Below are 15,682 nucleotides of genomic sequence, written 5' to 3'. Positions count from 1 at the left end.
TATTAAGGTGGGAGTTTGGGCTTGTTGGTAACAAGCCTTAAAAAAAAAAAAAAAAGTAGCGCAGGGATAAAAGGGGGCAAGCAATTAAAAGGCAATTATAGAACTTCCCTGTAAAGCAACTCCCTTCCTGTAAAGCAATTATAGAACGCCGGCGAAATTTGATGCGTTCAACGGAACGCTGGTTGTGTTCGACAAGGGGCGCGCGATGTACTGCATGTGTGCTGCAGCAGTAATTAAACTCAGGTTTTCGCATTTCTCCTCGGTAGGTTCTGCAGTGCTCTCGATTTTTTTTTTTTTTTGCATGGTGCCAGAATACGAGCCGGAAATTTTATTATGGCAAACAGCATTTAATTTTCATGGGGCACCAATGCACCAAGGACACGACTGAGCCTCACAGAATGGCGCTTCAGGCTGCTTATCCAGAAAATCATGAGGCCATTTTTTGGGGGGAATTTCACCTCCGACCTTGCAGAACAGCATGCACAACGGAAAGTCATCAATGCTAAGCCAAAATCACGGAAGGTATTTAAAGTGCAGGAACTTTCCCACGCTGGCATAAAAAAATCACATGTTTAGCACACAAAATCCAGTCTGGCTATCGCTTATTATATATATATTTTTTGTAAATTTCGTTAACAACTAACAGTCCACAGTCCAGTGAACCCTCCTGATTACAAAATAGGAGGTGTATGCATGGTGCGCATTTTGTTTTAAATAGGCGGAAAACGGCGTGGCGTCACCGCAGCTGCGATGTTGCATAGCACGAGCAGAATTCAGTTTTGCGGCTGCGCAGGAAAAAAATGGCTAAGCAAATAGCACTGCAGCCGCACCTACCAGTACAGCTGCTTTCTCAGCTAGTTCAAGAATAAAATAACTGCAGCTCTGGAAAACATCAATATCATAAATGGTTTATGGGAACAGCTAGCTACGAGCTCACCGACAACGCTGAGCGGGAGCCTGCTCCGGTTCCTCACGGAAAATAATTTACATGAGTTTCTATAATATGCCTTATGGCAAGCTCGCGTAAAAAAAAAGAAAAAAAAAAAAAAAAAAAGCACTACGAGCGCGAGATGCCGGCTCTCGCAAACGCATGTTCTCGGGTGCCAGCGAGCCCAGGACAGGCCTCTAAGCTGGCGGCACACGCTCGTAGCATTTATGAATGACCACAGAAAGCTAATATATGCCTATAATGCCAAGTGATTTTGCTCAGCAGCAGCTATCAAGCGAAACACAGCCGGACTGTAGTTACAGCGACGGCGCGCGCCGAAATGAGGGGAAGTTGTGGCGCCACCTGGCGCGGCGCGCCGTCCCTACTGAGGAATCACGTGATATTTTCGCGGACACGCGCTGCCGTAGGAGGCGGCGGGATGAACAGGTCGCCAAGTAATAAAGCCGGTCGTGGATCAACCCTTACGCCAAGGACCCAGTGTGAAGGCGTCTGCTCCGTGCCATTCTATGCACATAGTGAATGCAAAACGTTTTGTGCTGTGTGCTGCTCTAGGTCTGTTCTTGTGCGGTTTCGACATGTTCTGGCATCTACAGGAGAAGAGTGGGAGAGGCTTGGACAAAGAGAAAAGAAAAAGAAAAGAGGCTGATGATCCTGACGAAAAAAGTACTGAGCAAAGAAATTTGGGACAAGCTAAATGCTATCCCATTAAAAGAAATCCGCAGCTAAGCTGAGAACCACATGTATAATTCCCTCCGACTTAAAAAATGGTGCTACATTACCTGGCTGGCTATGTCATCGTGCAAATCGGCAAAAGCACCCACTGTATGGACCGCAAAAAGGATGGACATGGTGGTCAAGGTGCTCTTCCATCTGAAGCCATTCTCATCATTGGCATTGGGCATTGATACCAGTTAGGTTCTCTCGCGTATCCATAAAAAAATGTTTGTCTGTATAAGCAGCATAGGTGGGCGGAATCACTTATGACTCGACTCACTCAGGCTCAAGCTCAATCACGCTTAAATTAAGATTACAATCTGAGTTGCAGGTCCTGGCCCAGATCATGATCTGTGTTTTCCTACAATATTAAACTTTGAAGGTGTTTTATAAATCGGAAATCATACATGTTTCTTCACTCAAATGATTGGTTTGGTTTTGGGGTTTAACATCCCAAAGCGACTCAAGCTAGGAGAGAAGAAAACGACTCAGGCTATGTAAAAGGATAGGAAAGCTGCATTGTATATCGAATTCCAATTTTACTGGTCTTTCGATATATCGAACTCCGCACAACGCACTAGATGGTGCACCTTCCCCAAAGACGATCGCATCGCCCTCGGCCATTTGCCACATGACGTTTTCAAGCCACGTGCGGTAGGAATGAGAGTGCACTTCGACGATGGCTGGTCTTGTGCAACACCACACCCTTTCCCCAAAGGCGCACGCATGCACCAGCAAGTGACGTTTGCAAGCCATCTGCGTGAAAGAAGAAGAGGGAACCTGTTTGGCAATGGCCAGTACGGAGCAGACGCAGCCAATGCAGCCATGGTGCTCAGAAGAGGGTAAACAATGCGACACAGCGAAGCGCAAAGGCGTGCCCATTCTTCTGCCGAGCTTTCCCTCTCCTCTTCCCTCTCTCTTTCCCAGTCTTCGTTCGCAGCGGCACACACTACACATGCACCGACAAGCCAGCTCAGCCTGTGGCAGACAGAACTTAGCACACTTTCTCCAGAATGGCCCTCTGTGTGCGGTGCGTCTTGTGTCGTCGTGCTAAACGTGCAGCGCAGCGTAAGCTATGGCGGCTGCGAATGTTAAGAAATGGCAGATTTGTGCTTTTGTAGCGACAGCTACATTGGCCACAGTCTCACCATTTCGCCGTGCCTGTCTGTGCCGTTCATGCCTGTCCGAAGAGCGAAGAAAGAAGACAAAGAAAAAGAAGTCGTGGGGGGCGGTAGCTGGCAGCTGGCATGGCCGAGCACTAACTGGACGTAGGGCTTCTTGACATTACGTATGGCAGGAGCTGCCAACTCGGGCCTCTCCTTTCATTCTGGAGGGCGATATCAATCAGCCTGCCAAACCTTCGCATTCATGTTATCCCTAAACCATGCAGGCACATTCATACGGCTGGGTTAAAGCAGGGCTTTATATGTTGGCTGATAGCTTACGCTACTGCATCATCGCGAAGGTGGGAGTGAAAACAGAAACAGGTGCCGTAGTGAAAGGCTTCGACCACCGCGCGATAGAGGGCACTTTAGTGGTCAAAAGTGTCCCCTATGGCATAAACAAAGCTGAAACCATAGAGTAAACTAGCATGTGCAAAAGCTATGTCTTTACTTTCAAGCTGAACCTAAGCGTAGCCATGCAGACAGTTCTTGCATAACTCCAGATTTAACCACAAGCCAAACCACAGCTAAAATTTCTTCTTTTGTTTATTTTGCAAGAGTCGACCATCCTAGGATTGTCGTCGTGCTGAACGTGCGCCGCAACATAAGCTATGGCGGCTGCGAACGTGGCAAATTTTTGTTTTGTTCTTGCGAAAGTCGGCCATCCTTGTCGTGCTAAACGTTAGGTATGGCGGCTACGGACGTTAAAGGGACAGAACACTGGGCAAAATATGTCATGAGATTATGGTGGAAATGAAAAGATCTTGCCTCATATAGTACAGATCGAGCACTACAATAACAAAGAAAAGAGGCTTTACAATTTTAATTTACCATTAAAAATCGCATAAAAACAACCGAGGCGCTATCTAGCAGAGAAACCCTAGTATTTTCAGTGTAGTCACCCACGTGACTACATGTCAGCAAAATATAGCTGATTTTCATAACTGCACATTGTTCTTTTTTCTTCTAGGAGTGCTTGTCATAATTTATTATATTTTGCACTCTCTCCAGTGCGTCCATAAATAAAAACCACCCCTGCTGTCGCCCCTCAGGAGGTATGCTTTCAAGTTTTGCCACTATATGGTGCCACAGTGTTTGAATTTTCGTGAATGAAGTAATGTCAGTGTACACTAAAACTTTCGTCGACGAGGGCATGCGTTATTTAGCCGTAACAGCATTGAGTGTGAAACTGAAAAGGACGTCCCTCTACGCAAAAAATGTCTGATTACTGTCTGGCGAGTGAAAGTTATACTTTATATTTACTCGCATACAATGATAGCAACACCACCCGAGAGCCTGCTAACGTGCTCTCGGTCGCGGCGAAAAACTTTATATTTTTTTAGTATGTTTTTATGCTGCACACCGAGATTGGTTTCCTGAACGCACAGCGCTGCGGGTAAGAATGAAACAAGAATGTCTTTTATATCGCTGTAGTTTCTTAAAAGTCCTCTACAGTTCCAATGGACTAAAAACGCCATTTTATATGAGGAAGGTAGAGAGACTAAGTTTTTTCTCGCCCGGTGATTCGGGCCTTTTCTTTTCTAGTTCGCTCCAAGGAGCTCCGTCACCTGTCAGATGTTGACAGCCCCGGACGGTCGTCGTTTGTTGTGTCCATTGCGTCCTCGGACGTGCTGGACGATTGTGCAGACTGTACAGACACATTTGTGGTAGATCTCGCCGTTACTGGAGAGACCTTGGGGCCAGCTGACCTAGAGGCCCGCGCAGCCTGCTTTGGGGGTGGTGGAGCAGCCCCAGCTACTTCCACCGGGGACGTAGAGGTCCCTGCCTTAGGTGCACCGTGTGTCACCTGGGCAGGTTCCAAGGACTGCTGTGACGCCGCCCCCTTTTGCGTCACAACAGAATAAGTTGGGGTGTGAGTGGACGTGAGTTTCTTACGTGCTTCCCTGTAAGTGAGGTTTTCTTTGACTTTTAGTGTGATGATATCTTTCTCTTGTTTCCATGTTGGACAGGTTCGTGAGTAAGCAGCGTGGCTGCCCTCACAGTTGATGCAAAGATGCGTTTCGGATTCACAGTTCTCAGCGGGATGCTCGTGGGAGGCACACTTCGCACATGTAAGTTGGCCTCGGCAAGTCTGTGAGCCGTGGCCATACCTTTGGCATTTGAAACAGCGACGCGGGTTAGGTATGTAAGGTTCCAGTTTTATCTTCGTGTACCCTACCTCCACAGCCTCGGGCAGTGTGCTCGATTCGAAGGTAAGGACTAAGTGCCTGGTCGGTATCTCTTTGTTATCCCGTCTGATTTTAATTCTGAACACATTGATGACATTTTGTTCTCTTAGTCCTTCAAGGAGTTCTTCTTCGCTTAGGTACTTTAGATCGTCATCTGAAATGACTCCCCTCACCATGTTTAGAGAGCGGTGTTTGGTGACATTAACTGGGCATTCCCCAAAGCTGGTTACTGTTGGGAGTTTTTCATTCTGATGATGGTACATAATTTCCAAGAGAAGGTCGCCATTTGGAAGTTTTTTGACATTGTATCCTTGGCCTATTGCTTCAGTCAATGTCTTGGTCACGACAAAAGGAGATATTTGCCTAGCTGTTTTTTGAGGGTCTTCACTGTACACCACGTGGAAGCGTGGGAATCTGTTTGCATTCTTTAGAAAGAAGTTTGCCGTTTCATCAGTCCGTCCCCTTTTTCGGGAACGATCATTGGAGAGCAAAGAAGAAGCCATACAGTAAGTTTTTGTTCAGCCGGGGTGGCGGCCACCCACCATGGAGCCCAACGAGGGGACGGGACAGGAACTCGCAAAGCAGTCCTGCCCACGCCAGCCGTACACCCCGACTATAACCGAATATGACATAACGTAGGGTGGTTAGCCACACAAGGTTAACCCTAGCCGCCAGGAAAAGAAGGAAAAAACAAGAAGGGAATAGAGGACAGGAGAGTTGTGAGAAAGGAGATAGGAAAGCGAAAGATGGAGGGGAGGACAGGAAAAGGCGACTGCCGATTTCCCCTGGTCGGGTCAGGCCAGAGGTGCCGTCTACGGGAAGCAGGGGCCAAAGTGGTGTGTTGCCTCCGCCGAGGGGCCTTAAAGGTCCGAACACTCGGCATCGGCTCAACCACCAGGATCCCCTTTTCCCCGGACACGGCGATGCCACGCACGGCTAAGCGTGGGTGCTGGGGTCCGTGGTGTCGCACAGTACATTAAACATCTGCTTTAGCAGATGCCCCCTGCGGGGAGATTAGCCATAATGTGTAGGATGTAAAGTTGGCTTTTATTCTTGGATATGAAAGAATAGAGTATGCTGATCAAGCCATGCAGGTTTTTGTTAGTAAAATGTGTTATCAAAAAAAAAAAAAAAAAGAAAAGAAAAATTATCTGGAACTGCATGGCTCCCAGCCTCTAAAGTAAAAAGGCGGTTTACACCTTTTTCTCCGTTACTTGTGGGATTTCCACAAACTGAGTTTACAAGAGTGCCGGGTACCATTTATTTTGTCCAAGAAGTTGACTGCGTAGCGTAGAATGCTGAATATGTGTTACCACTATATCCATGTGGAGCGTTGACTCAGACTCTTATCACAACTGTAGCTCATTGGCGCTCAGAGAAGACAATATTTTGGAAGAAGCAATGAGCCATATGCATGGAAATCATATCTGTGAGTTTGGAGCATATTTTCTATATTTTTCTCAGGACGGGCTAACTTATCTGGCTTGGCGCATTTGGCACAAAGGGTGACATCAAAGACGTCTTGCTATATTGTGATAATGCTGCCAATCAATAGTGGGGACTGTACATATAAATGTATAAACATGAAAACCAGACTCTCTGAACATCTAAAAGAAGACTGGCAAAGTGCTGTTGTGTTTATCTCAAGAAGCCTTAAAAAGCCCTAAGATCTGTACGTACCATAAAATTGCTGCATCATCCTGGGTGGGTTTTGTACACACTCCGGCTGAAAAAAAAAAAATGAAACAAGCGTGCATATTTCAGTAAAGAGTACATATATTAATGCATGGCTTTCTGAACACAAAGTTTACAAACACTCCCTCTGCTTTCTAACCTGAGTACACAAGCTAGCTGTTGTGTTTATGTTATGCAAATACTGTTTTGCATGGGTATTCATTGTACTTTTTAAAACCTGACTGATCAAAAATACACAGACAGACGGGCAACTTTTCACATGAAAATGACTACTTTCTATTTGGTTACTTATAAATACTAGTTAAAATAGTTCAGCTGAAAATTTATAGCAATAAACCAATATATTACTGTGGGAAGCACTTATTCCATGGCTTGATAAGTGTGCACAAAGTAATAATTGTGATTTCAAGCCATACTCAAACAAAACAAACACATTATCAGGAATGTACTTTTTCTCAAGCCAAACTTAAAGGAGTAGACTAACTAAAAACCAAAGTGAATTACAAATTGAATAGCAACAGCATATTTTGCCAGGTGTGCCGGGCTGTGTTACCCGTGCTGCACACACGCCAGAACCAGCATCGCAGCATGCACAAGTTGGAGGCACAAGGCCCCTTTGATTTCCCCAGCATGAGTCTGAGCTTTAACTGACTGCAGTTCTGAGCCACTGCATTTTTTTCTCTACGTGAGACTAGCTAATCAAGCAAGATAGCGCAAATATAGAGAGGGTGCTACCACAATGCACATGGAGATGGGTGCTTGCTGCAGACATCTCGCATACAGTGGCCCTTTGCATGCCGGGACGTGGTGCATAAGTCCAGCAAGTCTCCATGGAGTCACTGTTTCAGGCAGATTCACACGACGGACCACCATGTAGAGTAGTGTAGTCACAAGATGAGCGCCTATGGTTCTCTGAGAACGGTCGCGCACCACGTGTTAACACATAACTGCAAATTGGTCTGTGCTCCAATGCCTGCAAGCGGACTTGGCGGACTAAAAGAGAAGATGACGTGCTAGGCGAAATAAAGTTGCTAGACTACTTTAAAGTGATAAGCCAGAAAGCAGGAAAGGGAAGGAGACAAGCTTTTTCCTGAGCACTGCGGCTTACCTCAGGCCTACTGACCCAGATTTTCCAAGTTCCCCCCTTCAACCCTCCGCACCCCAACCCTCAACAATGAAAGAACTATGCAGTATGAGATCAAAGGCCCATCCTTTCTATCGTCACAAAACTGAGCGGGCCGCAAGCTGTGTGCCTGCGGTGCTTTGAGATCTGAGAATGATCGCCAAGACTGACATGGAAAAAAAATTATCATCGCGACTGGTATCCCACAGTGTGGGTAACTACTCGACGAGATGAATACAATAAATTGCCCCTTCACCAGAATATGCTGTCATTTTCGCGCATGCACTGCAACATGTGCAAACAGCGCACTAGCAATACACCGCTAGGCTCAAAGAAAAACAATCAAATTGAGAGCGGAAGTTCATTACCAGCAGCCAAAACATTGGGAAGAGTAGTCTCCTTGCCACACCTAGCAGGCACAGCTTCACAGCCCACCTCTAAATCTCGAGGGAAAGGCCATTTCACATTTCTCGATTGAACAGTCCGTAGACTGACAGCGTGCGTTGCATAGCAGTGACGTAAAAACATGCAATGCGTGGCCCGCATACCGACGGTCCGTCTTGTGAATCTCCCTTTACCAACAGCAATGGCAAAGTGCAAATAAAACTAGCAGTCAAGAGGTCCCACAAATACTAGGTCCCACACCCCTATGTTGGCTCCCCCAATTTTAAATGACTACCTTTCCAAAAGTCAACGCAGCTTCAATGAGTGTGACGAAGCTTCAGTATAGCCTTTCCTTTTTTTTTTTTTTTTCTGAGTAATGGCAGTAAGTGTTAGGAAAATACATGGTTTTGAAAATGGTCACTGTACTGACTGACCAATTTGTGCATGAGAAGTATTCAAAATATTTGCTCTAAGTTACTAAGAAACACTGTAACAGTTGTTACGCAGAAAACAGCACAGACCAGAAGAACTGCAGCAGTGGCTGAACGAGGACACCCAGAACGGGCCTACACTTCTACGTCCTCTACCTCGACTCCCTGTGTTGTCTTTTATCTTCTACTCATATAACATACGTGTCAATATAACATTACTATTCACTTCGAGCTCACATGGAATCAGAAAACTACTATTTGCAGAAACCTATGTTTTTCTCCACATCTCAACTCTTCCTCCAAGTAGTAACTTGCTTCAATCTGCCTCAGAGTCTCAGGGATGAAAAATGGTTTGAAGGTGTATTTATCACTACCAGTTCGAGAAGGTATGATGCAATAATTTGTAATTCAAATGCTGAAAACTGGTAGCACTTCTGAGGTATGCACCTGTCACATATAACAAAAAAATGACACTCACCATGTTTAGTTGCTCAGGTCTCAATGCAACCAAGTTCATGGAAAAAGGACGCCTAGAGAAAGGCAAAAGAAAAATGACTGCACCAGTTAAAAGGCACCAGTTTCTTCTCTGCTGTAAAGGAGGCTACTACCAAGTTTGGCCCAAGGAATTAAGAAAAATAGGTGCATTTAGCTACTCTAAAGAAAGGAAGCTGAGAAAATTTGTGACATAACATTTATGAAAAAAGCAAGCAGAAATGCGCTCATTCATAGGCACATTGGCTAAAGAAGTATGCAGAAAGCTCTTGATGAGCACTAATGTGTTAGAACCCTTGCATCACAAGGTCTGTTCTTTTTGGTTGCTTGCTGTGCTAGTTCAAGGAGTGCAGCACTTTTAGCACTTACCACTTTCACGTTCTTCTATTTCTCCAGTGCAGTGTGTGCACACTGCACTTCCACATTTGTTATTTGTTTTCACCACGATAGCTGAACCCTCCAAAGCAGAAGTGCAGCTAAAGTGTTGCAATCTGGCAGCCCATGTGTGCAGCAGCACGAGCAAAACAGAGTGAAGACCACGGTGGCAGCACATTGAAAATGCTATTCTGGGAAAATTGCTCCTGGCCGAGAAGACTGCATTAATATATTTAATCAGAAGCACCCAGTACTTGTGTACTGACAGCAAGCAGGAGTTTCATTGTAGCAAGATGGACATTTAGGCAAGTTGGTCTTAATACTGGGTATCCGTCTGGTCACAAAACTAGCAGTGAAATCCTCTATAAAATCTGCTTTTTTGCATCCACGAAACAGGACTTAGCAAGTGCTAACAATCTTTCATCGCTGCTCCCTGCAGGAGGCAAATATTCAAGAATACTCAAGGAGCTAGAGCAGGGGTTCTCAAACAGGAACTTCAACAGCCATCGATATGTGCAAAACAGCCCCCCCTGCACCTTTCCTCACATTCAGGCGATGTTGCTTGTGCATGGGCCCGTCCTGGTTTTTCTATTTTCAGTTATTCTCAAAGCATACTTTTTGTACGTAGCACTATTAGTCGCGATCACAAATTTCGGCCATGTCTGTCTGAAGCCGCTCACTCTCTTCGTAAACTTGAAGTGGAGAAAGAGAAGGTGGCGACGCGCGCGTCGCGCGGCTCAGCATTGAGGAGGCGGAGCGGCTGCATAGCTGCAGCAGAAGCCGCTCTCTCTCTCTCTCTCTCTCTTTCTATGTCCATCCGTCTCTCCGTGAACTTGAAGAGGAGGAAAGAAAAGTGGCGGCGCCCGACTGTAGGAAGAAGGAAGAGAAAATCTATGGGCCTGCTATTGGCTCCGAAGCTGAGCCACCCCCACTGCCTCGGGCGGACAGAAGAGAAAATAAAAAAGAAAGAAAGAAAACAGAGAGAAAGACGAGCGTCGCAATCGCCTTTTGGCGACGCCCGTATCGCGCGACTTGACACTGAGGGGACGGAGCGGCCGCATAGATGCACACAGTGATAGAGTAAGACAATGAGAGAGGAGTGTGTCAGTTGCAGACGTGGCAGCCGCCACTGGGCAGCATTTCACAAGCGTATGTTACTCCAGAGTGAGCAGTCGTGTGTCGCTCGCGCGTCCTCAACTTCGGCATCTCTCCCCTCGCATCAGTCATTCCTCAGCCTTCACGGACAGCAGACATGCACGCGCACGTCTGCTGTCTCCCTGGACCTCGGCTCAGAGCCGCTCGCCGCGTCATGAAACTGTTTGTGCTTACCTCTGCGCCTTAATTGGAGCTCGCATTCAAGCACATTTCCCTCTCTCTTTCTCTACCCCTATGATCCCACCCTAGATCGTTCGGCCGCAGAGCAGTACATTGTGAAGAGGTACCTTGTGCCTGTTTTCGTTCATTTCTGAAGATGGTGTAAAGAAAGATGAAGACACGGCTGCGCTGCGCATTTGCTTCGCGTCGCAATGGATGAAGCCGGGCAGTCAGGCACTGCGGCGCAGGTGTGCTGTGCTTGACGTGCTGAAGTACAACGGTTAAGCAGTGCTACGCACCTACTTCGCATTTGATTAACTATGCAAATCGGCTGTAACTATTTTTTTTCGTTCTTGAGTTTGGAAATCAATCTTTTACTAAATGCCCACTTCTCCAATGAGATGTGCACGCATTTCTGTCTTGGCTAGGCTTATTTAGCCAAGTCAAGACAGCCCATGCATTCTGTCACCACACATGCGAGTGCACACCAAGTCTTTTCGTGGGCCATGCCCCCTTAAAACCTTTCTGCCAGAGTTCCAGACATACGTATGACAACAGAGCACCTTGGCATGCTGCCAAGTTCTGTGCTGCAGACGGTACCTATGCTCACAGCGCTAAGCTGAGGAATGAGCTAAGATAAAATCTAACGCTCTGAAATGGGTTTCAGTGAACCATGCACTGTGACTGAGACGCTAGCACAGCAAGAAGTGGAACAGGGGTATTGGGAAGATGAGGCTGATGTCCAGTGGAAGTTTGCCGAATTTAAAAGAGCAGTCTGGGGAATCCAAAACCCAGTTTGAGGACCCCTCAGCTAGAGAATTTCCCGAATACTCATGGTCCTTGAAAACAACTCTTTTATAGACCAGAACACGAGAGTAAATTGAATGCTGCTATTTTGAGAGTGCGCCATATGTATGCACTGCAGCAAAATGGCAGCTCTGGGCTGTCAAATGAGGTAGCCACGGATATACTGTAAAAACACAGGTATAATATCAAGTTTTTTTCTCGATTTTATCAAGTCAGATTTTTGCCTTGTATTATATGCGGATCCAAACAAATTTTAGTTTAAATTGACTATTCTGGCCTCATTATTAATCAGCGCTACCAGCTTCAGGCTTCTAGCAAGAGGAGGAACTATCAAGCTGTGGCGTCGGCTGACTGTTTTGATGGTTTTGGTTTCACCACGCTGACCCCGCGATCGTTACGATCACATTGCCCGCGACGCACACGCAACCAGGAACATGCCGAGCCCACTTTGCACTATCTCTCAGACCTCTCACGAGCCTCTCTAGCCATGCTGGCTATGCCCTACAGCCGAATCGCGGACGCTTGACCAATACTCACAAGAAGCACGTTGATCGCGCTTTCGACAAATGCGGGGTATCGAACACGTTTAAAAGAATTTGTACAGAAAGATATCTCTAGCAAGGCACTCTCGGCAGACGTACGTGTACAGGATGACAACAATCGCGAAAACCCTGAATCTGAGAACAATTCCTGGCTGGGCGCACACGCCGCGTGCCAGTGCATGGTGCTAGATGCAAATAGGCTCATGGTGGCCAACGGCTCGTGTACCGTCGTCCAGCGTCCGAGCTGGAAGTGGCCTACTGATTTTAGAACAGCAGGAGGACCCTTCCCCGAGTGCTGGGCAAATGTGAGCTCTTCTCGTCCTCATGGTACGTAAAATTTTACAACCAAGTTTGTTGGCGCGAGAAAGGGAGCAAACCGACACATGAAGGTTTGCAGCACTATTCGATGCCTGGTGCGAGGTTGCGTTAGACATGAAAGTGCGTAAGATTTGTCGGACAGACAATAGCGAACTGTAGCACAGATAAATACTTTAGTTATCTTTCTTCACTCGCGTTATAATGAGAATGAACACTTTTTTCTTGTTTTTGCTATCCTGAAATTACACCTTGTATTATATGCAGGTTTTTACGGTACATAGCGCTTGAACATTTGTGCTTCTTTGAAGTTTTCACGTCTGGCTGCTCATGAAATCATTGAAACTGAATTTCAGCCTCACGGCAAGACATTTTGCAGATCTCGCAATGGCAGGGGCTGGCACAGCATCCACAAGTGGAGGAAATGGTGCGGTTAAGTGCATGGTACCTCTGTATGCAAAAATACTGTGGCTGTGACTTTTTCCAATTTGATTTGCACGCCCAATAATATGCCACATACTAGCAAAACCTTTACAGTACGCAACATGTTTTACTGTTAGGTGGACTCTACAATTATCTGTCGCAGCCCCCATCTTCCAAACAGGCGGCATGCCGCAAGTGCGAGTAAACACGTACATTTGCGCTGATTTCCTGAAGTCCCCGTTTTTGTTTTGTTTTTTTCAGCAGGGTGCAGAAGAAGGAATTAACATCAGATTAGCCAGGCTGGGGCCACGAGAAAGCATAATTTTTTTTAACAACGATCACCAGCATGGCATTGTTATTACAAGTAACGCCAACCAGTCATGAAACTTTATGTGACTGGTCGATGTTGTTTATCATAACAGAACCGAAAGAGCCTGCAGCTTGTGCATGTTTTGTTCCGTTCCCAACAAAAGTTTAGACGCGCTATTTTGTTTGCGCGTGATCTAGCTCAATTGAACGCAGGGGAGCCAATGTCAGAATTGACCTATTCACCTGTACTACCAGCCTGAGCATCTCTTCGCACAGAAAAGGACAAAAAAGTTACTTGCAGTCACCTTCAGCGGTTACAACAAGCTGCTATGTGCGACACTAATGATCAAAACAGCGCTGCACTTGGGAAGCAGCAGGACGCTTTTCTCTATTTCAGTTTTGCAAGCTTCAACACTTGACTCTTTATCATCGGTCGTATAGAGAGCGAGCAAATGTAGCTAAGATCTCTACAAAGTCATGAGCAATGGTTTTTGCCAGATTATTTGAATTTTATTATGGGAGCTAGTCGTTCATAACCTGACGAACACACAAAATGTACCACACACTTTGATCAATCAGAATAAGAATGGTACTTATGGCAGGTGAAATCAAGTACCAGGGATGCAAAATGAGCAGAATAAGGTGATGTGCACTTAAATAAAAAAAAACTGAAGTATGAATTAAAATCGCTCAGCTGAATGAGTGTAATTTTCTCTAGAAACTGATTTAATACACATGCATTTCCTCTTGTGCACATCTTCTATAAAGCCAAAAGAGCAAAATTGGCATTATAGCTGTGACCTTGGCTGCATGGTACGTACCTCAAATGTTCATCAAGCAGAATAAAACAACTAATTGGCAGCGCACTCTGCGAAGTTACCGAAAACAGAGTTTGAGCGATCTCATTCAAAGAAACTGTATGAATTAAGTTTCCAGTAATTTGCTACTTTCTTCTGAGTAAGGTGTTTGAAGAAGCAGAAAATCCTCTAAAGGTTGTCATACGAAAAAGATTCTAGTTGTCCATGGCATCATCCTCCTCCTTGAATGTAGCCCAGAAGTTGAAGTCTCAACAATTAGTATTTTGTATATCTTGCGCTTTCTCGTTTTTCATTTCATTTAATTATTTATCGCTTACCATAGCCAAGATGTTGCTGCCTCAAAGAAATAAGCTGATACAGCATTCCACCTGGTAATTTCATCTGGACAAAAGGCAGAAAAAGCACAGAACCACTATCCAGGCATATATTCACATGCAAGAGTTGGTTTCGAAGGCAGTTTCACTTGGCGTAGTGTAGGCACACTGCAGCTTTGCCTACACCCCTCGTCGCTGCCAATCACAGCGCCACCTTTGTATTACAAGCATGGCGCTTGTCTATACCAGTGGCTACCTCGTTTGGCAGTCCAGAGCCATCATTTCACTGTGGTGCCTATAGACGACGCTACAGTACTCTCAAAATGGCGGCATTCAGTTTATCCTTTTTGTTGTAGTCTACATTCAAGGGTTTTTCCAAGAATTCGCATAAGCCCTGAATGAATAGGAGAGAAAACAGGGAGAACAGACACTCCAAGGCAGGTTTATCCTTGTTTAGCTACATTAGCTACATGTTAGATGAAAAGAAAAGAGAAAGTGCAACACAGTCACAAGAAGTAATGGGTATAAAAGGTAAAACTCCCAGAAAAAAGTTTATGCACAGCGATACACACTGACTTTCACTATGCAAATACATGCAGCTATTAAGCTCCAGTGTGTGACCATGTCATGAAGCACTGGTATACAGACAAACACCGATCTGTGATATGAGCAAGGTGCAGTGGCACCGCTGCTGCTGGCTGGCAGATTGGGGCTACAAAGTAAAGTTGGTGACACGGAGATACAGGTAAACAGAAGTTCTCAAAGAAGTTTTACTATTTCTGAGCGCACCTTTGACATCCTTTTGTAAAGAAAACCTGAAACAATGTTAGAATTGAACACAAAAAGTTGGCTGTGGTTTAGCTCTAGTTAACCCTAGTTGAATTGCGAAAGAAACGGCGGAAGCTTCTTTTGCCTGCTACATTATTCCCCTGTCACGCCCTAGTAGTGTAAGGAGCCACATTATTGGGGACACTTAATCTCATCCTTTAAGGGTATGACGCAAGAGCGTGAGATACCAGCTCACATATAAAGTAATGCTTCAACCAAGCTGTATGGATGTGCCTGCGTGTCTTAGGGGGTAACGAGAATGCAAACGGTTCTGGCAGGCTGATTCTGACACCACCCTCCTATATGAAAGCAGTGACCTGAGTTGGCAGCTCCTGCCCGTGGCATAGGGGTAAAGAAGTCATGGCAGGCTGATTCTAATGTCACCCTCTCACATGAAAACAGAGGTCCAAGTGAGCGCTCTTACTGAGTACACGCTTGCCCGAAATACGATCATCCTCACGCTAGAAAAGCCCACGCATGGCCCAGCTGGTTAAACC

At 45.7% G+C, this 15,682-nt stretch overlaps 1 protein-coding gene across 1 annotated transcript in view; it reads right to left on the bottom strand.

The window, feature by feature from the left end:
• The window catches only part of LOC146204677 (uncharacterized), a 66,138-nt gene that overhangs the window by 4,274 nt on the left and 46,182 nt on the right, over positions 1-15,682 (bottom strand). The window contains exons 6-7 of the mRNA XM_084589387.1: positions 9,127-9,178; positions 6,696-6,741 (exon numbers count right to left, since the gene is read on the bottom strand). Coding sequence (XP_084445513.1) covers positions 6,696-6,741; positions 9,127-9,178 — 98 coding nt within the window. The remainder of the gene's footprint in view (positions 1-6,695; positions 6,742-9,126; positions 9,179-15,682) is intronic.

The sequence above is a fragment of the Amblyomma maculatum genome, chromosome 1, assembly GCF_055883805.1.
Source record: "Amblyomma maculatum isolate TAMU_Amacu chromosome 1, ASM5588380v1, whole genome shotgun sequence".
Lineage (NCBI taxonomy): Eukaryota > Metazoa > Arthropoda > Arachnida > Ixodida > Ixodidae > Amblyomma > Amblyomma maculatum.
The sequence above is the reverse complement of the archived record's forward strand: the minus strand, read 5'-3'. Positions and strand labels throughout refer to the sequence as shown.